Source organism: Zosterops lateralis (genome assembly GCF_965231275.1).
Source record: "Zosterops lateralis genome assembly, chromosome: W".
Taxonomy (NCBI): domain Eukaryota; kingdom Metazoa; phylum Chordata; class Aves; order Passeriformes; family Zosteropidae; genus Zosterops; species Zosterops lateralis.
In genome coordinates this window covers 16007958-16035921 of record NC_139801.1, presented here as the reverse complement: position 1 = coordinate 16035921, position 27964 = coordinate 16007958, and the positions used below count along the sequence as shown (strand labels likewise).

General features: G+C 42.8%; 1 protein-coding gene across 1 annotated transcript in view; it reads right to left on the bottom strand.

Moving 5' to 3' along the window:
- Positions 1 to 27964, bottom strand: part of LOC310922046 (ubiquitin-associated protein 2-like) — a 208823-nt gene that overhangs the window by 154396 nt on the left and 26463 nt on the right. The window contains 5 exon segments of the mRNA XM_083882345.1: positions 5815 to 5892; positions 13331 to 13484; positions 17112 to 17222; positions 18079 to 18156; positions 24788 to 24927. Of these exon segments, the coding sequence (XP_083738471.1) occupies positions 5815 to 5892; positions 13331 to 13484; positions 17112 to 17222; positions 18079 to 18156; positions 24788 to 24886 (520 nt within the window). The 5' untranslated portion in view covers positions 24887 to 24927.

The following is a 27964-nucleotide window of genomic DNA, read 5'->3' as shown; positions in this document are numbered from 1 at the left end:
ATCAAGAGACTTGGCTGGGGGTCAGGGGCTGGGCTCAGCCTTAGCTTGCTCTCGGGATCAGAGGGGGGGATAGTTTGTGGTTTTGGTGCCGGACTGTTGCTGCCCAGAGGATACGCTGCCACTGCGGAGTTTTGTCTTTCACTGCTTCTCCTTACTGTGGGTGAGCCTTTGCTTGCAAGAGCGGTCATTAGACTAGGTCTTTTCAACACCAGACCTCACTGGGAGGGACCTTCACCATCTACTTGGGTGCCTCAAAGGAAACCTGGGACCCTGACCCCCTCCCCCTCTCCAGAGAGAGCATCTCCTGGCTGTTTGCGGCAGCTGCCACTGCCCAGCCCCACTGTTTTCTGCTGCTGTTTCAGGTTTTTGCTACACTTTGTTTGCCACTCCAGGTGTGCTCACTTGTGCTGCTCCAGCCTACTGCTCTGAGGTTCCTACTACAGTCCATTTCACCACCTAGAGTGACAGAGACCAGATGCTCCCCATGGGTTTGCAAAGGGAGTCCCTTTTCTCTCTCTCCCGCCATCTGAGTTGCCATTAACCATGTGGAAAGAGGCCGCTGAGCTCACGCCACAGCGCCCCCTGCAGCCACAGGGGAATTACTGCACCAGCCCTGCCAGGCCAGGAGCCAACAGCACCCCCACCAGCTGTGACCATAACTACACCAAAGAGGAAAAGGTTTGACAGCTGAGAGAAAGCTGTTATTGGCCTTCTGGGTTTTTTTGTTTGTTGCTGCTGCTGTTGTTGTTTGTTTGCCTTGGTATATATATTCTAGTAAAGAGCTGTTGTTCTTTTTCCCATATCTTTGCCTGAAAGTCCCATAATTTCAAAGTTATAATAATTCAGTGGGAAGGGGGTCATATTTTCCATCCCAAGGTAGGTTCCCACCTTCCTTAGCAGACATCTGTCTTTTAAACCAAGACAACCCCACTTGAAAGCCTTTTTTTCTGTCACACATGATAGAGAGGGTTTACAATCTGACTCTAATCTGGAATATGCATCCTCCAAAAACCCACAGTGCCTAGCAAAGCTTGTGTGTTCTTGCTGGTTGGTGGGGACAGCTTCTATTTTGTTGACCATGTCTATCGCCAGAGTCGGGTAGTCACCTGAAGCACTGTTCATTCTCCTTCTTTCCTTGACATCACTGCCAGTGAGTTGGCATATGATGACAGTGTACTCCATAGGCTCTTCTGCCACATGCATTGCGTACACTGGACCTCATCAGGATCTACAGGAGAGTGCTCATTATTTGAATCCCTATAGAGTACCTCCAGCACAGCTAATTCTCTCAGGTACTGGATACCTTGCTTCATTGCATTTCACCTGCTTGAGTGCACTATTAGAACATTTTAGAGAGAATACCTTTCTATCACTCTTGACAGGAGTCACCTCTAGAGGCTGAGAGTTTCTGTCTTCTTCCTAATTTTCTGGTCAGTGCACACATCCTGGGACAGGGATCCCAGTTACTTGGCTACCATCTAGTTTCATATCATGGGCCACGATACTCCAGCATCAGAGCAGCCAGGTCACCATGGGCTCATCCAACTGGTGGCTGAAATCTTGTCACATATCTTGCAGCTCACCCAGGGATAGGGATCAGGTGATTATCTCTGGCCCTGAGTCTTCCTCCTGTTCTGAGGGCTCTGCTTTGTCTTCAACCCTCACTAAGCAAAATGATTTGGTCTTGGATTTCTTTTTTTGTATAGGTATGACTGCAATCAGCATGGGTTGTTCCTCTGGTTCAGCTGCAGTTTGAGTGGCCACAGTGTCACTTGCTCTGCTTTCTTCCTCCTCCCCCTGAGGCTGCTGTCTAGTGACAAGCAGTGTCAAATAAATAATAGCCAGGGCTCAGCACACTGCAACAAGTTGCTCCTCTGTGGAGCGGTCACAGCATTGACCTTGCAAATATTCTGTCATTTTAACAAGGTCCTATACTTGCTCAGGGGTGAACTTCCAAACCATTGGAGCAGAGAATTTCCCCCCAAACTGGCTCATTTTCTCCCACATTCCATGCCACTCATGACTATCCGTCCACCTTTGTGGCAGATCTCTGAATAACCTCCCTAGATATCTTTCTTGACTCTGAACATGGTGTAGACTGCACTGAGGAGACCTGGCAGATTTAGCAACAAGAAGAAACTTTCCCTAACATCCAAAGGAAATTCAAAATTTTCAAAAGTTGATGTAACAGGCCTGAAGGAGGAAAAGGGGGTAAAAAGCTGGGGGAAATCATCCTTCCCTGTTTCCCCCACAGGCTGGGTATGATTATTAATGAATTTCCAGAGGTAGCACCCAAGGCCGTGGCAGGAGAGCAGCACTGAAGACACATCCCTAATGACCCTCATTGCCCTTGATGTTATCATATCATAATCACATAGTACAGCAACAAAGCAATCCTGAGCCCTATCCCTGCTCTGAGGAGCACTGTGATGGGCACATAGTGCATATACAGAAATACATACAGGGTTAGGTACCACAACCATGTGAACGGACCAAGCAACATTGTGCCCAGTGGCTCCATACCTAATATAACAAATTCTTAGATCGAAATTGCTTCCCACCGACTCTAGGCAAGTCTGTTATCTCAACCCTTCATGCCTCACACTGGATGCCAATTAAAGGCTGTTTAGGAGCAGCACTCCTTAATTTAGTGTCCCATTATTCCCCCTCCCCCCACTCGCTCCTCCCCTTCAGTGGGAGATAAGAATGGCAGAGATTAAGGGTTGAGATAAAACTATTTACTGGAAAAAGCAATGCGATAAGAAAATGAACAGTAACAGCAACAATACTAATAACAAAAGTGTACAAAAAGAGGGTGATTTGCATGCAAAAAAAAACCAAACAAACAAAAAAAATTCCCACATTCATCAACCAACCCTTCGTAACTCCCAAGACAATGAACAAAATGGTGGGGGGACACTCCATGTGTCATCTTTTTTCTTCCCGACCATAAACCATGCCCTCCCTCCTTCTCAGAAGTGAGAATCCCTTACTTCCACTCCCTGGAAGTGATGAATATAGAATAACAACCTAGGCATTCTCAGATGGCTCCAGGCTCTTCTCCCTCATGGCTACTGCAAAAAGAAATAACTGTCCGGGCCAAAAACCACAGGAGGTTTGCATTAAAATTTCATTAGATATTTCCTGCCACAGAATACACACACTTGTAATATAGTAATACTGAAGTCAACCAGTTTATCCCAGACAGCTGAAAACATTTTATTAAGATACTTTTCTCACATGAATGCACAGTCTAAAATACTTGGTAGAGAGATACAGTAATACTTTGTACACTAAGCCAGTGAATGAAAATTGGTTGAAGTTGTTCCTATTTCTTAAGTCAGATAGGTCAGTGTTTTGGCTTAAGACATGATATTCATCTAGAGAGCTACAGTGTTGACAACAAAAGCAGTGTATTGTTCATAAGGTTACAAAGCAAAAAACAGACTACATTTAAAGTTAACCTCTAAGTTTCAGACAACAATTTTAAAAACTACTACCTTTATATTTATAATTTGAGTATAAAGGATTATTTTATAAAATTAATATTTTATAAAATTAAGTGAAATACTTACATTCCATCTATTAACAGTGCTAACATACCAAAAAACTAGCTGTGAACTATACCACATCCTTCCCTGCAAGGCTACCTCTCTACACACACCATTTGGTATTTGCTGATACACAGGTACAACTGAGTCATTTTTGCAATCCTTTCAAAGGTACATCTTTGCGTGTTTCCATTCCTTCAAGATGCAGATATGGAGACAATGAAGTTGGATGTGCCTGTCTTTGAATGCCTCATTACTTAATATTCCAAAGAGAGCCTTTTGAAGGCAGAAGTTTTGGTGAATCGGACATTACTTAAGTACATTAGCACTGCTATGCACTTTCTCAATTTAACTCATTTAATACCCACTTCCTCACACAATCTGCACTGTACTCAAGTTATTCATTTTTCATTCCTCCTGCTCTTAGAAGAAACAAGCCTGTTTCTACTTCAACTCATGAAAATCAAAACAACTACACATCCCTTGATTCTACATCTAATCCATTATCAACATCTTTCCTATCTCTTCTTGTCGTGGTTTGAAAGCAAAACGAGTAAGAGGCTCCAAGTCAGAAATACAATTTAATAAGAAGAAAGGAAAAAAAGTAAAGTAAAATAAATTAAATGCAATAATACAAAAGGCCACTGACAGAGTCAGAATACAACCTGAGCAGGGTGGTGGAAGCAGTCCAGATGAGGTGGTCTTCCTGAAGTAGTGATCCCATAGAAAGGTCTGGTAGCTCTGGTCCTCTGGGAATCCAGTGGGTAAGGGCTAGTCATACTGTCCCAAATCCCAGATTATATCCAAGTGAGAATGCTTGGCTCCTCCCCCTGGGCAGAGCATCTCCCAATGGGATGATGAGTCATACAGGGGGTCCTTGATGACCCATAAAACAGAGATAGCTCCCGGAGGGAGTTACCTATGAGTCATGCAGCAAGGCATTGATGGGCCATTAGCAGAAGATAGCCCAAAGGAAGGGGGCCTGGAAAGAACACTGCCTCACCTGGTTTCAACAGTTCATTAAGATGGTGATAGAATAAATACTTTGTGTACATCCTACACTACAACACAGGACAGTTCTACAGGATAAGATTGTTGTACCTAAGACTCAGCAGTATTCTTCTCAAGTCCTCTATGCTGAATTCCTTCTCCTACCAAAAAGCCTCTAAGGTGGCTTGTACTGAATCATGATTTTAAAGAGTTAAGATTATAGCTAAGGTTTAGAAACAATTCATATTGATCAGGATGTGAGTTAGATAAACAAACAGTAGGTTAATAATTATCAGATGCTTAAGCTAGAGCTAATTGTTGTAATGTTTGCCATTATGAGCTTGTTTATAGAAGGAAGTGGAGTAAGTGAACCGTTATAAGAACAGATTGAAACCAGTAGAACAATGGCCAGCACCTGGACTTTATATCAATCAATCACGAAGCAGAGGACCTTGGATCGTGCCAGAGGGTCACAGAGACCTGATGAAGGCATTCCTGACTTTATCCCTTAAGACCACTGACTCAATTCGAGACCACCGACCCAATTCAAGAGAAGAATTGCGCACGCATGAAGGATTAATAGCCTCCTTTTAATACAGAGCAGGGATGGGAGGTGCTGGGGTTATGCATATGTATTGTATGTAAGATCTTGGGAAATAAATAGAGGGCGAAGAACCTCGTACCGCGCAGTCACACCTTTTGGAGACGACTCCCATGCCACCCGCCGGTGTTAATAAACATACCACTTTTTAACTTTAACTAGTTAGTCTCTGTCCGTGATCTTCAGCTTTAACGACTCAGTACTTTCTCTGATTGGCTACAAAAAACAGAAGGCAATCCTGACAACGAGATCTACCCCAAAGAAGCAACACAAGTACACATCAAATCCTTCCCTGAGAGCCATACAGGTGGAATCTTGTGCTCCCCTGCTGCCAAGGTACATCCTGCAGAACCCAGCATACTCCCAGTCTCAAAAGGCTGACATGAGTCAATCTAGGAAAATAGCTCTCCATACCCAGAGCACACAAGCCTGCTACACAGGAAATTACCATAGAAGTCATCTGTGTCCATTCTTTCAAGTTGTTCTCAGACCAAGACACAACAAGGGGCAAGGAAAAGGAATGTACCTAAATTAAATGTGGATTAAATGCTTATGGAATCAAAGGATAACCAATAAATGCTTAAAACAAGTGTTTAAAGAAACAAATGGGAGAGTTCAACTTCAGGATATGAAATCATTGGTGTCAGTCCTGCACCAGTACTACCATCTCACCTCTCCCACGGCCACGTTTCCCACGGTCTGAAGGCCTGTCTCCTTGACTGTTGTCCACTCCATTCTCTTCAGCTCTGACTGTGGAGAGAAGATAGCTTAAGAGACTCACACATGAGACAGTATAGCCATCTGCTTAATCTAAACCTCAAAAAAAGGCAAGATTTTAAAGTGGGCTGTTTAACAGATGTCAGTCATTCCTTCAGCAGCTTAGCTACAAGAAAGTTATGTTTACTTTGCACTAGACCATTAGGAAGCAAAATATCTAAGAGTAAAATACCCTTCAGCAGACACACTTCTGTTGGGCTGGGGTTTTGGGGGAGGGGAGAAAGGCAATGTTTTGTACCCTACACTATTAATTATGGCCTCACCTATTTAACGAGGTAGGAAATAAAGCTGCCTCATACTATGCTTCCTCAATAACAGGCTGTGTGGCAACAGTGAAAGAATAAGAGACAGCCAAAAACACCAACTCTTTTGTCTGCCCATATCATACACTAGGGAAACTTAAAACAACTCTCTGTATTTAAATTAGAAGGAGAACAACCAGAAGATGGTGAGGTATTAGAAAAGTACTAAACACTGCACCTTAAATATTTCACAGAAAACTGTTGAGGAAGTACACCAAAAGATGGCTGGCTCTTCAAAGGAAGGAGAGAGAAAGAAAAAAAAGACTGACCACTTAAAACACTGTTGAGATTTAATATGGCACAACTTTTCCTAATGGCAGCAACAAAACCAATAATGCTTGCATGGGGAGGAGATATAAAAATTTGGTAAAAACTTGAAAAAAATCTTAAATTCCAGTTCATGAAAAGAGACAAGCAGCATCTAGCTCTGTCAAAAATTTTGCCCTTCACTTTCATTTTGATGGATCTGATTTCAATTATTCTAAGCATAGCCATGTCTTGGTTTGGAAAGACAGGTGTGTGCCAGGGAAAGCCGGAGCTTCCCTTGGAATGGAGTATGTAAACCCCCTCCCTCCAATTTATTATAATTTTGAAATTAAGGGGCTTTCAGGCAAAAATATGGAAATAGGAATAACAGTTCTTTATTAGGAATATCAAAAATAAAAATGTAGTAGCACAAAAAAGCAAACAAACAAAAAAAGAAAACACTGACAGAGTCAGAATACTACCTGACACCCTGTTGGTCAGGGTGTTGGTAGCAGGCCAATTAAATTGTGGCTGCAGTCCTCCTGCAGTGACAGATGTGGTTCTGTTGGAGCAGAGATGATCCTGTAGAAGGGTGTCGTTTTCCTCTGAAGGTCCAGTGGTGGTGAGATGAGTCTGGTCTTCCTCTGGGAATCCAGTGGAAACGGGCTGTCCTGGCGTTCTGAATCTCAGGTTTTATCCAGGTAGGAATGCTTGGCTCCTCCCACTGGGTGGAGCATCTCACAATGGGATGATGTAATTTTCAGTCATGCAGTGAGCCTTAACGGCCCATTAACAGAAGATACACCAGTAGGGTAGGTCTCCAACCACCCTGTGGTGGCTTCCACCTTGGTCAGCACATAGCGCTTACCTTGGCAGGTTTGAAGAAGGGTGATGTAGTCAATCTGCCAGACCTCCCCATACCTATATTTGGACCACCACCCACCATACCATAGGGGCTTCAGCTGCTTGGCCTGCTTGATTGCAGTACACATCTCACAGTCATGAATAACCCGAGAAATACTGTTCATGGTTAGACCCACCCCTCAGTGTCATGCCCACTTATAGGTGGCATCTCTGCCCTGATGACCTGAGGCATCATTGGCCCATTGAGGTAGGAACAACTCTCCCTTGTGTTGCCAAACTAAATCTATCTTTCACACCTCTATCTTTGCAGCCTGGTCTACCATTGTTTCGGTGCTCCTCATTAGCCTGACTCTTGGGGACATGGGCATCTACATGGCAGACGTTTACAGGTGGCTTCTCTACCTGAGTGGCAATGTTTTCCCATTCATCAGCAGCCCAGATTGGCTTTCCCCTACGCTGCCAGTTGGCCTTTTTTGCATCTTTCCAGCCAACTCGACAGAGCATTGGCTACTATCTATGAATCACTGTAAAGGTATAGCTTTGGCCACTTCTCTCTTTTAGCAATGTCCAGGGCTAACTAAATGGCTTTGAGTTCAGCAAGTTGGCTCAACCCACCTTCTCCTTCAGTGGCTTCTGCGACCTGTCGTGTGGGGCTCCATACGGCTACTTTCCACTTCCGGTTCATCCCTATGATTCAACAGGAACCGTCAGTGAAAAGAGCATAGCGTGTTTCTTCTGCTGGTAGTTGGTTGTACAGTGGAACTTCTTCAGCCCTTGTCACTTGTTCCTGCTCCTCTTCGTCTGTGACACCAAAGTTTTCAACTTCCGGCCAGTTTGTAATTATTTCCAAAATCTTAGGGCGATTCAGTTTTCCAATACGGGCATGCCGTGTGATGAGAGCAATCCACTTACTCCATATGGCATTGGTGGCATGATGGGTAGAGGGAACCTTTCCTTTAAACATCCACCCCAGCAACGGTAATCAGGGTGCCAGGAGGAGTTGTGTTTCTGTGCCAATCAACTCTGAGGCAGCTTGAACTCCTTCATAGATGGCCAAGATTTCCTTCTCTGTTGGAGTGTAGTTGGCTTCAGACCCTCTGTAGCTTTGACTCCAGAATCCCAGTGGTCAGCCTCAAGTCTCCCCAGGCACCTTCTGCCAAAGGCTCCAGGATAAACCATTTTTCCCAGATGCAGAGTAAAGGACATTCCTCACCTCTGGTCCCATCCTGACTGGGCCAAGGGGCTACTGCATGAGCAGTCTCCTCCTTGATTTGGCAAAGGCTTGTTGCTGTTCTGGGCCCCACTGGAAAGTGTTCTTCTTGTGGGTAAATGGGTAGAGAGGGCTCACAATCTGGCTGTAGTTGGGAATGTGCATTCTCCAAAAACCTACGATGCCTAGGATAGCTTGTGCTTCCTTCTTGCTGGTTAGTGGAGACATTACGGTGATCTTATTGATGACCTCAGTGGGAATCTGATGCCATCCATCTTGCCACTTTACTCCCAGGAACTGGATCTCTTGGGCAGGTCCTTTGTCTTTGCTCTTCTTGATGGTGAAACCAGCTTCCAGGAGAATCTGGATGATCTTCTCTCCTTTCTCAAACACTTCCATTGCCATGTCACCTCACACAATGATGTCATCGATGTACTGTAGATGTTCTGGAGCCTCACCCTTTTCCAGTACAGCCTGGATTAGTCCATGGCAGATGATGGGGCTGTGTTTCCCCCCCTGGGGCAGTCTTTTCCAGGTGTACTGCATGCCCCTCCAGGTGAAAGCAAACTGAGGCCTGCATTCTGCAGCCAGAGGAATAGAGAAAAATGTGTTAGCAATGTCAGTCATGGTGTACCAATTTGCTGCCTTGGACTCCAGCTTATACTGGAGTTCCAGCATGTCTGGCACAGAAGTGCTCAGTGGTGGAGTCACTTTATTTAAGCCACAATAGTCCACAGTCAACACCATTCTCTCTTAGACTTGGGCACAGGCCAGATGGGGCTGTTGAAGGGCGAGTGGGTTTTGCTGACCACCCCTTGGCTCTCCAGCTCTCAGATTATCTTGTGGATGGGGATCACGGCATCTCAATTCGTCCAATACTGCCGGCGATGCACCATCAAGGTGGCAATTGGTAGTCGTTGCCCTTCTCCCTTCAGGAGGCCTACTGCAGATGGGTTTTCTGATAGTCCAGGCAAGGTGTTCAAGTGCCTAATGCACTCAGCCTCCACAGCAGCTATCCCAAAAGCCCATCTGAGTCCCTCTGGGTCTTTGTAATAGCCATTCTGGAGAAAGTCTATGCCCAAAATACACAGGGCCTCTGGGCCAGTCACAATCGGATGTTTCTGCCACTCCTTCCTCGTCAGGCTCACCTTAGCTTCCAACAAGGTCAATTGCTGCATTCCCCCTGTCACCGTGGCAATAGAAACAGGTTCTGCCCCCATATGTCCCGACGGCATTAGGGTACACTGCGCACCAGTATCAACTAAAGCTTCATATTTTTGTGGCTCTGATGTGCCAGGCCATCGGATCCACACTGTCCAAAAGACCCAGTTTTCCCATGCTTCTTCCTGGCTAGAGGCAGGGCCCCTCTAGCACTGGTTGTTTCCTTCCTGGGCATACATAGTAGAGGTTCCTTCAAGGGGATCTGACAGCATCCTCACTTCTGTAATACTGGGCAGCTTGATCATGGGAGGCTGAGGCTACCTTCATTTTAGTGGAACCCCCTCGGTTAGTGTTTCCCTCCTTGAGTTGACACACCCATGCTGCCAGGACAGAAGTGGGTTTCCCGTGCCACATTCCCATGTCTTCCCCATGGTCATGCAGATAAAACCATAGGTCAGCTCTTGGGGTGTACCCTCTCTCTCTAGCTGGGGGACATTGGGCTCTGACTCTAGGGCCTGTGACTTGCACTGGTGCCATATGGGAACTGTTCCTCCTCATCTCCTCCCTCACCTCCCTCATCTCCTCCTTGAGCTCCTTAACCACAGCAGAGACATGAGCCTGCATTGGGCCACTGATCATACTCTCATAATTTCTAAGTTTGTTGGCGACAGAACCCACTGTCTCTTGGTTGTTATAAGCATTAATCGTTGTGATGAAGGTGGTGTATTGAGATGGCCCTAGAGTTGCCAGATTCCACAAAATGTGTCCTGTGCACCTGACTTTGTCAGGGTCATTATCATGCTGTCCGCTCTTCCCAAAAAGTATCTCCAATACTGCCACTTCCCTCAGCTGTTGGATCCCTTCCTGAAGGGTCTTCCAGCACATTTTATGATGGTACTCCTGCATTCTTTCTCTGTGGACAAACCTCTCTCTCACACTCATTAAAAGCTGCTCCCAGAGGGAAAGGGGCCCTGGCTCCCTTACAAATACATCTGAGTCCTGGGTCAAGGGTCCCAAATTCCTTGCCTCACCACTATCTAGTTGCACACCCGTACCCATAAGGTCCCAGACACAAAGTAATCAGGCCGTATAAGCCTCACGCCCCTGTCGTGCAATATATTTTTGCAGATTACGGAGATTTTCATACGACGCGGACTCAGTGATGACCACAACCTGTGGCTCCCCTGCAGGTTGTGAGGGCCCTTCTTTCTTATTCTTATTAACTGGGTGTTCTGATTTCATCTTAGACTTCTTTGTTTCCACAGGGGTGACTGCTGCCGGCTGTGACTGCCCTTGTGGTTCAGCTGGAACCTGGACAGTTGTAACATCTCTGGGTTCCACTGCTGCACCATTAGACTCTCCTTCTTTGAGGCAGGGGGAGAGTTTCCCACCAGCTGGGGCTAATGAGGCCACCACTGGGGAAATGTACTCCTTCAGCATCTGGCCCATCTCATGTATCTCCTTCACCCAATCTGGGTGGTTCAGTTCTAAGGTGGGCTGTGGGGCAGGGTCAGGCTCTGGGGCAGCATCCCTATTCTGTAGGGTAGGTATCAGGGTAGTTATCCATGTCAATCTCCCCTTACCTCTGAATGCTAAACAGAACAGGCATTATCAGCAACACCAGCCACTGTATGATATCATTAGCATTTAGAGAAGATTTGAACCCTTTGAAAACTGGTGGGGTAGACCCAAAGAGCTGAGTGCGGGGTTGGGAAAAAATTTCCCCCAATGTCATTTCCTCAAAATAGGTACCATTATTAAAGTAATTCCAAAATCATACAGTTAGTGTGTGGTAGCTCTGAATCCATGTGCCTGCCTTCCAGAGGAAGTTAAAAATCCATGAACTCCTCACCTTATTAACCCATAAAGCAAACTGGATAGCAGCCATAGTAGCCTTAGTTATAGGACCCATGGTTAGATAAGAGCCTGTAGATGGGAGAAATATAGCCATGACCACATGCAACCTGAACCAGGGTAAGCTAGACCGCATGATGCCAGCTAATGAGATTTCTATATCCAGCACACAAAAAATTAGGTCACTCAAGAACAGTTATTCCTTTTTTTCCACACTTTTTCTCTCGATGCTCTCGTGCCCCATGTTGGGCACCAATTCTGTCTTGGTTTGGAAAGACAGCTGTCTGCCAGGGAAAGCCGGAGCTTCCCTTGGAATGAAGTATGTAAACCCCCTCCCTCCAATACCACCTGACACCCTGTTGGTCAGGGTGTTGGTAGCAGGCCAATTAAATTGTGGCTGCAGTCCTCCTGCAGTGACAGATGTGGTTCTGTTGGAGCAGAGATGATCCTGTAGAAGGGTGCCGTTTTCCTCTGAAGGTCCAGTGGTGGTGAGATGGGTCTGGTCTTCCTCTGGGAATCCAGTGGAAACGGGCTGTCCTGGCGTTCTGAATCTCAGGTTTTATCCAGGTAGGAATGCTTGGCTCCTCCCACTGGGTGGAGCATCTCACAATGGGATGATGTAATTTTCAGTCATGCAGTGAGTCTTAATGGCCCGTTAACAGAAGATATCCTCCTGGAGGGAGGATGGGTTGTGGAAGAGATAAAGAACACTGCCCCACCTGGTTTTAACAGCTGGCCCATTAACAGAAGACACCCACCCCCTTCCCCCCAGCGTTATAAGGAATCGGTCACAGAAGAGAGAAAGAAAAACACCTCCTCAACCGATTTTTACAGATGGCAATAGAATACATACTTTTGGTTACATCTTGCATTACAACCCAAGACAAGCTGCAAGTTTTATTACTATTTTTGCTAACTTTGACATTATTTTACAAAGATTCACAATGTCTTCACTGGCACAATATTTGAAGATATTACAATAATTAAAAGAATTGGCTAATATTATAAAATTTTCCTGCTTTTAATTCAAAAGCTAAACATATTTTTTCATTGGTGTTTCTCTGCTCATCTATCAGTGTATATGGCCATTAATGGCAATTTATATAGCTTTGATACTGCTGATAAAGCTTAAAGAAAAAAAAGCAATGTGCATCCAATGGTGGTCTAATGTGATACTACCTATCTTAGAAACATCAGTTTGCTTTTGTAGAATGTATTTTTGCACCTGTAAAGGCTGTAGAAAAATTTTAAACATTTCAACCCACAAAGAACTCTCTGTGTTGTAGAAACTCACCTTTGGTTGGCCTATGAGTAACATATGCTAGAGAGTAATAATGATCCCAGTCTTTTCATTCCCCTTTTTAAAAAGATGAGAACATCTTCAGGTTCTCCCGCTCATAAAAGGAGATGCAATCAAAGCTGGATAATTTTTTCATTAAAAGAAAAAAGTGTATCAGCTGTCCAGCAACATACTTCCTTCTCAAGAAGTTTTAGAGAGGCAATTCTAAAACTTAAAATGAATAGCAATTTGTACAAGATCAGTTAATCAAAAAAGGACAGAAATTTAAATTTAGTGTCTTTGAATAAACATAGACCATCCCAAAACCAAGTCACAGACAGATTGAGCATACCTGTTGCATAAACAGGTTATGATCGCTTCAGTACTGAGCTATAGCTCAGACAGACTTTACTTTATTAAGCATTTGCTCTTAACTCAACCAGTTTCAGCTGCAAAAAAGTGTCTGAATCTTTAAAAATGAACCCCTATACATACACTCTCGATCACGGCTGCCTCCTCTTCCCCATCTGTTGGAACTTCCCCATCCACGGCTCATTTCTCTGTCTCCTCGTTTCTCTCTGTTCTCTTTGTTTTCCAAACCTTCTTTTCCAAGGTTTTTCTTCTTTCCCCCTACAGTCTCCCAAGAATTCTATTTGGATAGAATAGAATTAGATACAAAAGTCAAAAAGGAAGAGACAGCTCTCAGTGTATGCTTCTACCTCACATCCCTCCAGTTCATGGGAAAAAAACAGCCATATATACATATTGCACTGATACAAATGGAAACATAAGTTGTATTTTTTGAAAAAAAATTAAAAAGAAACAAGTTTTAAAAGTTGGATTTTCTTATGGAATGTGAAAATCTCAAATATTTCTGCTTATAATGGACTTTTACTAGTTCAAGGAAGCCTAGATATGACCACAACACAGAAAATCTGCAAAGCAAAGCAAGTTTCCCTCTCAACTACCTCCATAAATCTAGCAAGGGAGCATGTACAGAGCTATCCTTTTCTCCAAAGGAAATGAAAAAAATGCTTATAAGTAATATTGAACAATAGACAGTAAGTATGTGGCCAGGGGGAACCACTATACAGATGTACTAGAATTCAAGCACCAAGAGATAGAATAGCAAAACAATAACTTGGGAAAACTGGAGCTTTAGCTTTAATGTTAAATTCCATCTTTAAAATAAATTCAGGGATCATATCAGCTCTATAGAAATTGAAAATAAAGCAGCTAAAACACTCAACCATAGCACAGCAACTCCTATTATGCATTTGCACAGTTAGCCTATTGAGTTGTTAGCTGCAAAAGAAAGGTATTATATGCAAACTATTAAGATGGCAGATAGGTTTATGTATTTGCCCTCATCTCTAGGAGCTTTTAGTCTAGGTAAGGTATTTGAGAGGTAAAATTGCACGTGCAAACAAGATGGCATGAACTGTGAAGCACTACAAAAAGCCATGACCTTTGACAAGCACCTGCATTCAACAAAAAAGGTTGGCTATCAATAGTTTCAGGTCCTGTCCTATCTCTTCTCAAAAACAGCAACTCAGCAGCCCTCACAAGGTAGGCAATGATCAGATAGTCCAAGATGCCTAGAATTGAGGAAACTAATTCTATTGAGAAAGCAGGTAACAAAGCAGTTTACAAGTATAAACTCAGTGTTTCAGTATCTCCTTTGGAGACAATAAGTACTAAAAGAATAGTTACTCTTTTTTTATTTTTTTCATGATATAGGTGAGAAAGAAGGCTGAAATTACTTTTCAATTTCATCCCCAGTATAGATGACTATATCGCCATAAATCAGCTTAGGTGAAGCACAGACAGCACAGATTAGAAGTACAAAACAATGTGTTTGAGCAACACCACATTATTTGTGGGGCAGAAAACTGTTTCCCCCTGTAACTATCACATGGCTTTATCTGCCATAGCCTGTGTAACTGTATTATGTATTAAAATACTCCTAAAACTTTAGTTATTTCACAGGAGAAAAAACCCATCCTGCACTGACAACTAAGGAACCAAATCTATAACTTTCAGAATGTACTACTATTTTAGTGATGGGCATGGTGCCAAAAATCTTGAACCATTGCAAGAAATACCCAAAACTGGATGAGTCTGCAAAGCTGAAGAGGAAGCAGCCTCTCCTTAGTAAGGTTTTGCATGACTTAGGAAGGATCAGTAAAAGGATGACTATGAAAGCATCAGATCCATGCTTTCCCACAGTATAATTTTGAGGAAAGCCTCAAAAAGTCAGGCACATCCTTTGAGATACAGTATGATGCTACCTCTGGGCATGGGAATCCATCATAAACTATTGAAGCTGTCTCTTTTTGTAATCAATTAGCTCCCTTACAATTTCAGCTAAGGATGCCTGAGGCAACCCAAATGACAGCTGTGGGCCTGACCTTCAAAAATATGTAACAGAAGCTGCCTTGATGGCCTGGTCTTAGATGGAAAGAAGAACAATCTGAAAGGTCCCCTTTGTTCTATCTTAAAAGGTATAGGAAGTAACACATGGTCAGATATAAAATGGATCTTATGACTGTAGGAAGTTAAACGAATAGAAATCTTGGGCAAAGAAACATGCCCTTCTCAACTCTCATCCACAAGCCTCTGTCTATCCAAAGACAGACTGACAACCATTGCAAGTGAAGTCTTCATAAAGACTAACAGCCACAGAGCATAAAGCCTTGAATATTGAAGGACAAAACCGGCAGAGTACTAAAGAAATTATAAATGGACATTCAACTATCACTCCTTCTTTAATTTCCTCAATTTGGATAGGAATATCTTCTTCCAAATGAGGTAAAAAAAAAATGTTCCAGTGCATTAAAGCAGAATGAAACCTTAAAAAAAAGAGATTTGGGAATCTGCATTCAGAACTAGTACCACCTCTGCTTCCAACCTTACGTCAAATCCACAGTTAGAGTTCTGGGGTATAATGGCCTTCAAGTTGGAGGCCCACAAATTTGCATAAATAAGTTTATTCACACTTGATGAGAACCCCTTCTAATTAATACTCCTTCCTTCTTGAGTCCTTCAAGTTGTCCGTATTTGTTTGAGTTGCATTTTCTCTACAAAGTGCAGTGGGTTCAGAGGGACTCGTCAAAAGAGCAATATATGGATATGCTGCCTCTAATTGATAAATGAGTTCAGAAAGTTTCCTCCATGCTATGATCACTTATTAAAAATTTGCTAAGTAAGGAAGCATTTAAAATTCTCTATCAGAAAACTATTTTCAACTAGAAAATGACAAATATGAGAAGTACAAAAGAACACAAAACCAGCAAATTACCAACAAAGATTTAATCATGAGATGCTCTTTTCTATTCCCAACTTGACAGTTTGGTCAGTATTATATATTTCTGTGTTTTAGATGACCTCAACTCTGATAAATGAAAAGGAGATAGGAAAGAGTCTTCTCAGTCAAAACAGTATGTGTTCTAGATTTAGGGTGAGTGGGGGTGGGTTTCCTCATTAACAATAAGACAGACCACACATCCTGACAAATCACAGGAAATACTGAATGTTCAGCATTAAGAAAGGAAGTCCAGGTTTCTTTCCCAATTTAGATGAGATGGGATCTAGCTTACTGTCTAGGACAAACTGTCACAAGTCCCTCCAGCAAAAGCTTGAGCTGCAGCAAGACATTTTACTGGTATCTCTTGGGATAGAAAATTGCTCTGTGCAACATTCTAAGCAACATTATTTGTTGTTATATACACATTGTTTAGTCTCCTCTTTCTGGTTTTCAATGAAGTTATGCAAATGAATAACAGTGAAAAAGGATACTTGTATCCTCTTTTGCCATTAGTAGTGCTGTCAATCCAACTTTCAGTTGTGGAAACCTCCTCCAAATTCAATACTGGCAATGCAAACTTACATAAGTTGCACAGCTTAAAATATCTACCTGCACTTTAGGTTTATAAAGATTATCCTTTGAGGCAAACACTTAGACTCAGGTCTCATGGTTGGGAGGTGTTACAAACACTGGAGCTAAAAAAAGGCCTGTGTCTCACAGAGCAATGATTTCTGCTGCAGAGTTAAAATTATTGTATATAAATGAAAACCAAAAGATTCTGCAAGAAACCAGCTAAACACCCACAACATTTTCAAGGTTCATCATGCAGCAGAAAAGCTGTCCTGGTCTCCATTTCCTTCAAAAGAATTTGGAGGCATGGAAATTGAAACCTTCCAAAATGTGACCTTCCCAATCACTTCTAAGAAGTGGAAACAAAAAAAACAGCTTAATAGGAAAGTAAAACCTTACCGTGTCTGAACTTCCTTCCAGCAATATGTTAATTGCTCTGTTCATGTCCCCATTACAATCATGTAGTGCCACTATGCACTCATCCTGGTTTTTTCCAGTCACTTCCATAAGCTGGCAGTAAGAGTCAGACATGTTAAAATATTCAAATTATCTTTGTAAGAAAATAAGTTAGTATCACCACAGATTCAAAAACGTGCATAGCTACTGTGTCAGAACAAACTAAAATTCTAAAAAAAGGTAAACACAAATTAAATTATAATCAAGAAAGCACTCTCACTTTTTTTTCCCCCTTTAACTTTATGCTTGGAGATTTCCTATGCAGAACTTAATTCTTATCCTTCCCACCAGCACAGCTACAGGCATTATTGATGAGAGTACTTTGGCTTCAGGAAGTACAAAACTTCACTTCTGGCACATCACCAAAACAAGTTTACAACAACAAAAAACTCTTAATGCTTCAGAGGAAGTTTTACAAAGGAAAAGTCAATAAAGCTGCATACACAGCTCTAGGAGGTCAAATTATTTTTTAAAATATTATCTCAATTTACCTTTAAGCTATGACTCTATGATTTTTACTTTTCCTGAAAAACAACCAATATATTGGTAAACTCAGTTTACACAGGTGACATTTTTTCCCATGTGTGTGTACATGTGAACATCCTGAATGCACTCTTTATTCTGACAATTATTCAATTGGGACCATACAAAAGAGAGATAGTCTGGAAGAGATCAGCACAGATGAGTTTTGGCTTAAAGGCCAAAGGAAAATAAAACAGTGTAACCATACAGTCTATATTACCACACAATTTCTTGAAAACAGACTTTACAGGGCAATAAGAGCACCTTTTAAAGTTAAACTTCTATCCTTGTGAAAAAGGTTTCATCTAAACCAGAAACATGCTCTAGCTCCAAAACACAACCCAACATTGTTGCAGGGCATAAAAACTCTGTATCAAAAGAAACATACTTGTTTCACTTTATCTTCAAAATCTGTGTCATTCTTATCATAGATCATCTGAGCAAGGCGAATCTGTTCTGCTGTTGCCTGAAAAACAAACATCCAGTAAAGTACACAAAATTTCACTATATATTTTCTTAAGTATCTCCTAGTTATCACAATCACAGAATACACAGAGTTGGAAGGGACCCACAAGGATCATCAAAGTCCAACTCCTGGCCCTGCACAGGACACCCCAACATTCCCACCCTGTGCCTGAGAGCATTGTCCAAACCCTCCTGAAGCTCTGGCAGCCTTGGGCGTGATAATTTCTTGGAAAATCAGTTCAGTGCTCAACCACCCTCTGGGGAAACAACCTTTTCCTGATATCCAGCCTAGCCCTCCCCTGACACAACATCAGGCCATTCCCTCAGGACCTGTCACTGGTCACTAGTGTCACTTTATTTTTTTTCTCTCAAAATTCTCAAAAAGAATATACACAACAAGCACAGTGGTGCTACAGGGAAGGGATTAACATCTCCTCTATGCCCATTTTATAGTTAAAAAGTTAGCTAGAACAGAAGCAATTTAAAAATATTCTAATGTGTTTGAACCACAGTTAAAGCTCACCACATAGACAAGACAACCATATAATAAAATTTACCACAGAAGCTTACAATTTGATATTACTTTTATTTAGTATCTACTACTCCAGAGGTAGTCTTATCATACCAAACTGACAATGGTATTTCTAAATTACCCACATCTCTGATGATCCCTGTTCACATCATCTTCCATACCTCTCCCAAAAACCACCTTGTCACAGTTGAAATGGACATGACACAACACTCCAAGCTTCATGCGGCAATAGCAAAACTTTATCGTTCACCACTTGCTTTTGTATGGTTGACCCCGATAAGCTAGAATCTTGGTGCCACCCAGTTCCCTGGCCAATAGCTGCCTGCATGCATGCTTGTCAGGGATTGACTGGTGTCTGTTCTTTGCAGCCAAGTCCCTCTGCCTCTCAGTGCCCTCACTCCCAAAGATGTTTCCTTTCCTTCACAGGTATAGGCTGATTGAGTTAAGGCCAGGGTTACTTGTGCCTGTGAGGCTTTCAGGCCAGCTGTTAGCCATCACAGTTCCCCCTTTTTGTTTTTAAATTACAAAGGCAGTCTTTGTCATCCTCTGCTGGGCCCTTCGCAGACAGGATGATAAACAAGGCACAATGAGTGAAACAATTATGATAACAAAAAGGTGATGAGCCCAGTTCAAATAAAGCTCTTCACCTGACTTGACAAGCCTAACCTTTCTAGCCATTGATCTAAAGTCTCTCCCACAACTCACATCATCAAATTTTTTACAACCATGTCCAGGAGCTAATGAAAAAAGATCAGTAACAGCAGAATTTGACCAGGTGGCATGCTGCAGGCTATTTACATCTATAACTGAATCACTAAAACTTAAGGAAGTTTCATTTACCTTTTTGTTACAAACAATTCAATTCAGAAACAGAGGAAACATTTTGCTTTTGTGTTTCAGTTTGGTCTTACAGATCATGTCCAGGTGTATAATTAAAAGTTACACATCCTTCTGCTAGTAATGTCTTTCAATTGTTTGTCTCTTGAGGTTTATGTGAAGTCATAGGTAAATTGTTGTTCCAAACGTTCCATATTTCCATACAGTGGATGCAAAAAGGTTGTCCTGGTTACTGTTCTATGGTGTCTGCTGTGGGGATGTCAAGGAGGCATTGTTGGTTGTGATCCAGAGCAGAGTGTAGAACAGGACACATGCACCGAGCAGGTACCCATTGAATGCTGGCATCTGTGGAAATACAGGCATACCCGCGCCCCCAAGTGACAAGGTCCTAAGGATCTTCCCATTTGTTGGTAATGAGGTCCCCTACCAATACCTTAGGCTTGGGAAACTGGACGTCACTAGAGAACTGTAATAATAAAAAGTGATTTAAAATTACAGGATTTTGGGAATTTGTCAGTATTATTAGATGATTTAAAGTGTACAGAGCTTTGGCCACCCTACTCTGTGGGGTTTCACCACATATTCCCCTTTTTGTTTTTCAAGGATATGATTTAAAGTGCCATCAGCATGATCAACAATGGCTTGTCCTGTAGGGGAATAAAGAATACCACTGTGGTGCGACACATCCCAGAACTGTAGAAATTGTTGAGTGTTTTGCGAGAAGTATGCAGAGCCATTATCAGTTTTTATAGTATGGGGAATACCTAGGGCAGCGAAGCCTAATCGCCAAAGTGCGATGGCATTATGGCTTCTTTCTCCAGTGTGAACTGAGCCCCGTATGGAAGATGCAAAAGTATCTATTGAAACATGCACATATTTTAGCGACTAAATTCTGAAATGTGTGTGACATCTTAGCCAAACTTGTAAGGCTTGCAGACCACGGGGGTTGATACCCATCTGCAGTGGTGCAGCGTGGCCTTGACAATCAGCATAATTATTAACAATATTGTGTGCCTCTGTATTTGTTAGCAAAAATTGTCATTGTAGGGCTCAAACACTCTGGTTGAAAAAGGCACGTGATGCTCTTGTTTGTGCCAGCATATCTGGTTGTGGTGCTGTCCAGGCAGGGCTAGCTAACCAATCAGCTTGGGCATTACCTTCTGCTATAAAATCTGGCAAATTTGTATGACTCCAAATATGCAATATATAATAGGGACAAGTTTTAGCTTGGATTGTATGCCACAAAGTTTTTAACAGTTCAAATAGTGCAGCATTATCAATTTCTTTTAGTAATGCTCGGTCCAATCTTTGTGTGATGTCTACAACATTGGCAGAATTGGTTACAATATTTAAGCGAATATGAGGAAAACAATGGAAAGCCATGGCTACAGCAAATAATTCCACTAACTGAGGTGATCCACTATCATGACCATCTAGTGTTTGCCATCCATGGTCATCTTTCCAGGTCACGATGGCTTTTCTTGTTTTCCCAAATCCATCAGTAAAAACAGTGAGACTTTTCAGGGGTGTGTGCTGGTTCAGCGGTTTCAAAGAAAACACAGTGGTCCCACTTAGTTGCAGCAGTTTGACTGGGTAAATTATAGGTAATGTGCCCGGTAAAGTCTCGTAAGGCACTTTATAGTGCTGTGCTATTTGCAAAGCACTATTCAAAATATTCTTGTTGTACAGGTATAATAATTTTTGAGGGGTCTTTAGCATTCAGCTGCAAGCACCTTTGACAGCATTTAATAATCAATTGTGCAATTAACTCAAAAATAGTAGGTGCTGTCTTTTTAGGTTGATGGGGTAAAAAGATCCACTCCAAAATGTGCAGTTGGTCAGACCACTGAGTGTCCCATTGACCAATGATACCTGTAGGGTGTAAATGAACAATAACAACACACACTGTAATACAATCATCAGGATGTATCTGATAAACTCGTCTGTTCATTATGGCCCGCTCTACTGTTTCAACTGTGGTTTTCGCCTCTGGAGTTAATTTCCTTGGAGAGGTTAACTCAGGTCACCTTTGAGAATATTGAAAAATGGTGATATCTGTGGGGTGGTTAACCCTAAATAGGGTTGTAAACAGTTGATGACACCCCAAGGTTTTTGTGCATCATTTAAGGTTTGAACTTTGGTTGAGAATTGAATTGCTTGTGGTTGTATTGTTTCATCTAATATTTTAACTCCCAGGTACTTCCATGGGGGCTGCTGCTGCACCTTTTCTGGTACAACTTGCAACGCAAATTCTTGCAGTGCTCGCATCAAACTTGGCCAAATCTGCAGAAGGTCTTCTTTGGTTGGGGTTGCTATCAAGATGTCATCCATATAATGATAACAGTATGTTCACGGAAATTGTTCTCTCACTATTGAGCGTGCCTGTGCAACATACCATTGACAAATTGTTGGGCTATATTTCATGCCCTGTGGCAGCACTTTCCATTGATATTGCTCATCTGGTGCTGCATGATTGATGGAGGGCACTGTAAATGCAGACTTTGGGGTGTCATCAGGATGCAAGGGAATAATGAAAAAATAGTCTTTCAAATCGACAATCAAAATGTCCCAGGTAGCAGATATCATAGTGGGGGATGGCATTCCATGCTGTAAAGAACCCATATTTTCCATTACTGCATTAGTTTTCTTTAAGTCGTGGAGTACTCTCCATTTACCTGATTTCTTTCTAATTACAAACACAGGGGTGTTCCATGGACTTGTTGATGGCTCAATACGTCCTTGATTTAATTGTTCCTGAACTAGGAATTTAAGGGCATTTAATTTTCCTTTTTCAAAGTCTATGATTTTTATGGTAATCACTTGCTGTGTCTGATTATCAATTCTTTTGAAGACCTTACCAAAGGAGCCTTTCTCAATGCATCCTAATTTTGTAAATAGTCCTTCTGGGTCTGCTTTGCATGCCGGGCACTTGCATCGCCACTTTGCATGCCTGCCCGTGCCACGCTCCTCAGTCCCACCGGGGGGGTGGGGCACAGCTGCTTGAGGCCTCCCAGAGTGGCGGCTCTTGGTGCAGCTGGGGCTAGCTCAGAGTGCCATGTTGGTCTCTGGCTGCAGACAGCAGCTGCTCTGTGGTGTTCCTTGGGCTTTTTGGCCCCTGGCTGCGGATGCGGCAGGATACGGCATCCCGTGTCGCTACTGTACACCATGACGACACAAAGATTCTGACTTCAGAAGGCTGAAAAAGTGACTCCTTTATTATTGGGAATTTCTCCCCTTTTTATACTATTTTACACAGACCGATTTGATTGGTGACAAGAAGACAAACCTCTTCAATCACATTGGTCAGACCAGAGGGACATCAAAAAGAAGTCCCTCCTAGAGAAAGAATGTAAACATTTTTGCCACTACCAAAACATGTCTCTTATTTACAGAAAATTCCCTGGGAAAGGAATTTCAGAAAACCAAACATGTCAGGCATGAACCAGGGCTACAGTCCCGCAGCCCCAGGAGCTGGCATCTCCCTGCCGGCGCTTCTGGCACTGGGCGCCGCTCGGCTTCTGGGTTCTGTTTGCACGCCAAGGCTGTAAGTGGACATGCCAAGCTGGGTGGTGGAATCAGCTGCAGGCAGAGGAGGACTGAGCAGCTTTATGGTAATACGGGACATGGGACAAAGCACGTATGGCTCTGGCAGCCACAGTGCAGGCAGACTCAAGTGCTGCATATGCACACCCGATGCTGGTGGTGAGGGGGCTCCAGTGGTGCAGAAGCTCTGCAGGGTTAGAGAGCTTGAATGAAAGCTGCTCCCTTTCTGGTTTCTCGTCTGCCCTCTCCACTTGTAAACTTGATGTGGCACCTATTCCCCTGACCACTCCTCCCAGCGCTCTGCCATTTTTGGATGCTTTGGTGGGCGGTGCCCATGGCACGTGCACTCTGCCATTTTGGGATATTTCAGTGGGCAGCACCCCCAGCACCTCTGCTGCTGCTTTCACATTCCGCTTGTCTTTTATCAGTTTTAACATATCCAGCACCAACCTCCAGGTAGTCAAAATACTCATAGCAGTCTCATTTTCTCAAGAGGTTGACTCAAAAATCAATTTACCAGCTTGTTCCCAGCTTTTAATACTGAAAGCGGCTTCTGTAGTGGCTTCTACACCCTGGCTCTTACAAAACTATAATAAAGTTTGCAGAGCCTGTTCATCATACTTAATCCCTCTTTTGCTCAACATAAGGGTGTATACATTCACTATAGCTTTATCTTCTGTTGAAACTTGTCTCCTCATTTTCCAGCAGCTCACCCTATTATTTACACGTCCCGACTGTTACAGCTCTACACACTGTTGGCAGCTCTCCAGGCTGCTTTCTCCCCGTTGGGCTTCGTCTCACCACTCTCCACGCAGTTAGGCTATCACCATCACATTGGGGTCACCAATTGTCACAGTTGAGATGGACATGACACAACACTCCAAGCTTCATGCGGCAATAGCAAAACTTTATCGTTCACCACTTGCTTTTGTATGGTTGACCCCGATAAGCTAGAATCTTGGTGCCACCCAGTTCCCTGACCAATAGCTACCTGCATGCATGCTTGTCAGGGATTGACTGGTGTCTGTTCTCTGCAGCCAAGTCCCTCCGCCTCTCAGTGCCCTCACTCCCAAAGATGTTTCCTTTCCTTCACAGGTATAGGCTGATTGAGTTAAGGCCAGGGTTACTTGTGCCTGTGAGGCTTTCAGGCCAGCTGTTAGCTGTTACACCACTTGACTGTAGTTTTATGAGCACTTAAGAGACTGAGTCATGCCTCAAGATTCTGCTCAGGAACAGCTGCCCTTCTTTTTTTTATAACTGAATACTAGCCTCTGAAAACTACTAAAAAATCTTGCTCTTGACAAAATATTTGGTGCTTTTGTAACACTTCTGGACAACAAATCTATGCTGGCAACAAAGCTCTTCCCACCCACCCAAATTCCTTTATTGACCAGAAATTTTCTAGCATCATGAGCCTGGCATATGAAAGAGCTGAGCTCTGAAGACACTAAGGTAAGAGGACAGAAATCCTGACAGGGATAGGCATAGAATTCCTCACTCATGGGAAATGTTGCTGAAGAACACAAAGCTCCTTCAGAGACAAGAATACAGGGACAACTTAATGCTGTACTGGATAACTAAGCAATTAAAGCAAGATATCAAACAAACTTTTCCAAATAAGACCATAGCCCCCCATCTTTTCTCAGTTTTTACTGACTTAAGAAGGAAACAAATCATTGCATGCTCACTTTCAACTCAAAGATTATATACTAGCACGTACCTGTACTACTTGTTTCTGTGGTTGTGTTGGCTGAGAGGTTGAAATTTGCATTTTGTCCCTAGTGCCCCGGGTACGTTCACTGCCCACCGAAGTCATCATATACAGTATATACAAAACAATGTATGTACAAAAAGGAAAATCTGAAAGGAAAAAAAGAGTTAAGGCAGGGTACTGATTCAATACCCCAATAATATACAAATCTAGTAGATTGAACTCTTCCTGTCTTTACCACAAACTCTATAGAGATGCTCCTGAGAAAGCAGCTTCAATACACTATTTTTGGATTTATTGGAATCTTTACAGTAAAGGGGTACATGAAGTGGATAAAAAGCATTTTTGTCAGCTGACTGGGATCTGTCTAGATCTCTACTTCCAGACAACATCTGAATCTTACAGCTTTTCCCAGTTATTTAACATACAGACTTTTCTATCTGCTACTCTGCTGAAATTCCAGCTCCAGCTGGATCACTCCTAAATTTCTTTAATATCTGCTGTCTTGTTCTGATGTCTAGAATTCAACCACTCATACCCACTCAGAATGCTAACAGAAAATTCACATTCACAAACCAGGCCATTCCTTTCATCCCCATCATTAAACTGCTTTCCTGCACACATACATGAAGTCATAGACAATGCCCAATCTACTTCCCACTGTCTCATTCTCTCTTATAGAAAAATTATGATCCTTACCTTTAAATACAGCCTTTGTAGCCAATATTTTTATGTTCTCCCTCACACTTAAAGATATTATATACAAAACTATCTATTACCCTGCTTTGAACATACATTAGTTGTATGGCAACAAAAGAAAACAAAAGAAAACTCAAACCACACCCACCCACCAGTGCTATCCCATTTGTGGTAGTCAGCTCTCATTCTAATTCATTCTCTACCATTAAAATTACTTTAAAACAAGAAAATTATTATTCCTCCTGTGTTTTTACAGCATCTGACACAAGGTTAATTGACAAGTATGGCTTATAGCTACTATGATAAATGGAAGCAGATCTCTTGACTGGTCAGGTCAGAGTTAACTGCCTGGTTTCTGTCCCATGACACTGGGAAGTAAAACCTGCCAATTTAGGGAAGTAAGGACAACCTACGAGTGGTGTACCTAGGCAGAAGGAGATGTGCAAACAAGCAGCAAAGTGCTTTTACTGCAGCCCTGATGTACGAATGTGCCTCAGCACACGACTTGTCAGAGCAGCAGCTTTGGTGAAAGTTGGCTAGCATTGAGTTCAGTGCACAATAATGCTCAGATGAAAACTGAGCACACTGTTGTGATCATATGGACATGTTCAATACTCAACTGCTCACTGGCATTCACAAGTAATGGGTACTCAACAATTAAAGTATCAATCAACTAATCACAATTTGAGCATATCACAATAAGCAATGAAAATATAAAACCAAGCATCATTAATAGAGAACTGTTGCAGCTAATCTATTGGCTAGACAAGATAAACCTGGTTGCAACAAATCCAATTTGGCTTACCTGGCTTGTTCTACAAGTCCCTAGGTGAATAAGAGAGCTCATACAGAGACCTCAGCCAATCATAGTCAGTCCAGAAAGCAGACATATCACTGGTCAAGGAGCTGGGCAGGGCTAAGACCCAGACCAATCAGTGTCTAGATCTGGGAGTTTTGAACTCCCTATATAAGATGGTTCTAAACAATAAAACAGGCTGCTTGTGTTATGCTCAAGAGGACCTGAGTCATGTTTTCTGTCTCCAACTTATGACCATCCACATAATGCGTGGTGACCTCAATGTGAGGACAACAACCATCCCACCAGAGAGCAAAGGGAGACAGAACAGCCCATCAGGCTGTATAAAAAATATGGCGAAGAGAGTCGCCAATGCGGCGTGAGAGCTAGAAAAGCTGAAAGCTGAAAAATGAGTCTGTGTGAGAACCAGAAAAAACAAAAGCAAAAAGCTGAAAAAATAGGAAAAAACCCTGCGGGAAACATGGCAAGATGGGTTTCACTGGAAGAAAATCTCATCGTCAATGAAACAAAGGGGCTAAAAGTCAAAGGGTGATCAATTAGGGGTATTAGTCTGAATAATGTATCTCACTCAACATTTGGTGGGCTTGCAAGAACAGGCAAGGCTATTGCTTGCAACAGCAAGATGGAAAAAATGCAAGGCTAGCGGATAAGAAAGAAACTGTCTGCTCGAAGCAGTGATAAGAAAGACTGCTATGACCAAGGCTAGCCTTGCGGCTCGAACTGTGACCAAGAAGCCAGTGAGCATGCGCAAGAGGACAGGGTGAAAAGTTCAAACGAAAGGAAGACTTGTTTTACTTCATCATGAAGACCACTGACAACCACCAGAGAGCATTGCACAAGTGCAAAAGACTGAAAAGCTCATTTTAATACAAAGCGAGAATAGGCAGGGTTAGGTGATAAATACTTATAGACAACTTAATGCATATGTAACATTTTAGAGAATAAGTAGAGAAAGGTAACTCTTTAGAGTTGCGCATGCCTTTGGGAAAGAGCCCGCATCGCACCCGGTGCAAATAGAAATACCTATCTACTCTTCAACTAAATCTTAATAGTTGCAGAGTCTTTTTTCTGCAAATCATTTTGGTAGCCACGAAAGGACCCTTTTCTACCCCTGCGGGACTGACTGGGGAACAGGGTCCCTTGGCACGTCCCAGGATTTCCTGGAGGGGCCCCGTTCCCCCGGCTCGCTCACTGCAGGGACAGACAACAGACCGCTGGCATTGCAGACAAACAGTATGTATGGATCCTAGAGAAACCCATAAGTCATACGCAGGGCCAGAGGGCAGTTGGTAAACCACTGGAGAGGTCTAGTGCACAACATAGTCCCTAGGTAAGTGAAGTTTGGGCTTGCAAGCAGGCACTGATCGATAAAGTGATTAGCAGGATTCCGTGGACTGATAGAGCAGCCTGGCGGAGAGATTAAGGGGTTCACTGTCTGATAGCACAGCTGCAAGCAACTCTGGGGGTGAGTTGAATGAACCCTTGTTTTTTGATTGTGTTAATCCTTGTTTTTGTTTGTGTGAGTCCTTGTTTTGTTTGTGTGAACCCTTGGCTTTTGTCTGTGTATTGTGATTTTGAGTCCAGACCTTTGACTGTGTGATTCTGTTTGTGTCCTTCTGTGTTCTCAGGCAGAGGAGCGAGCAGGGATTCCGCTCCAAGCCACTTGGGCT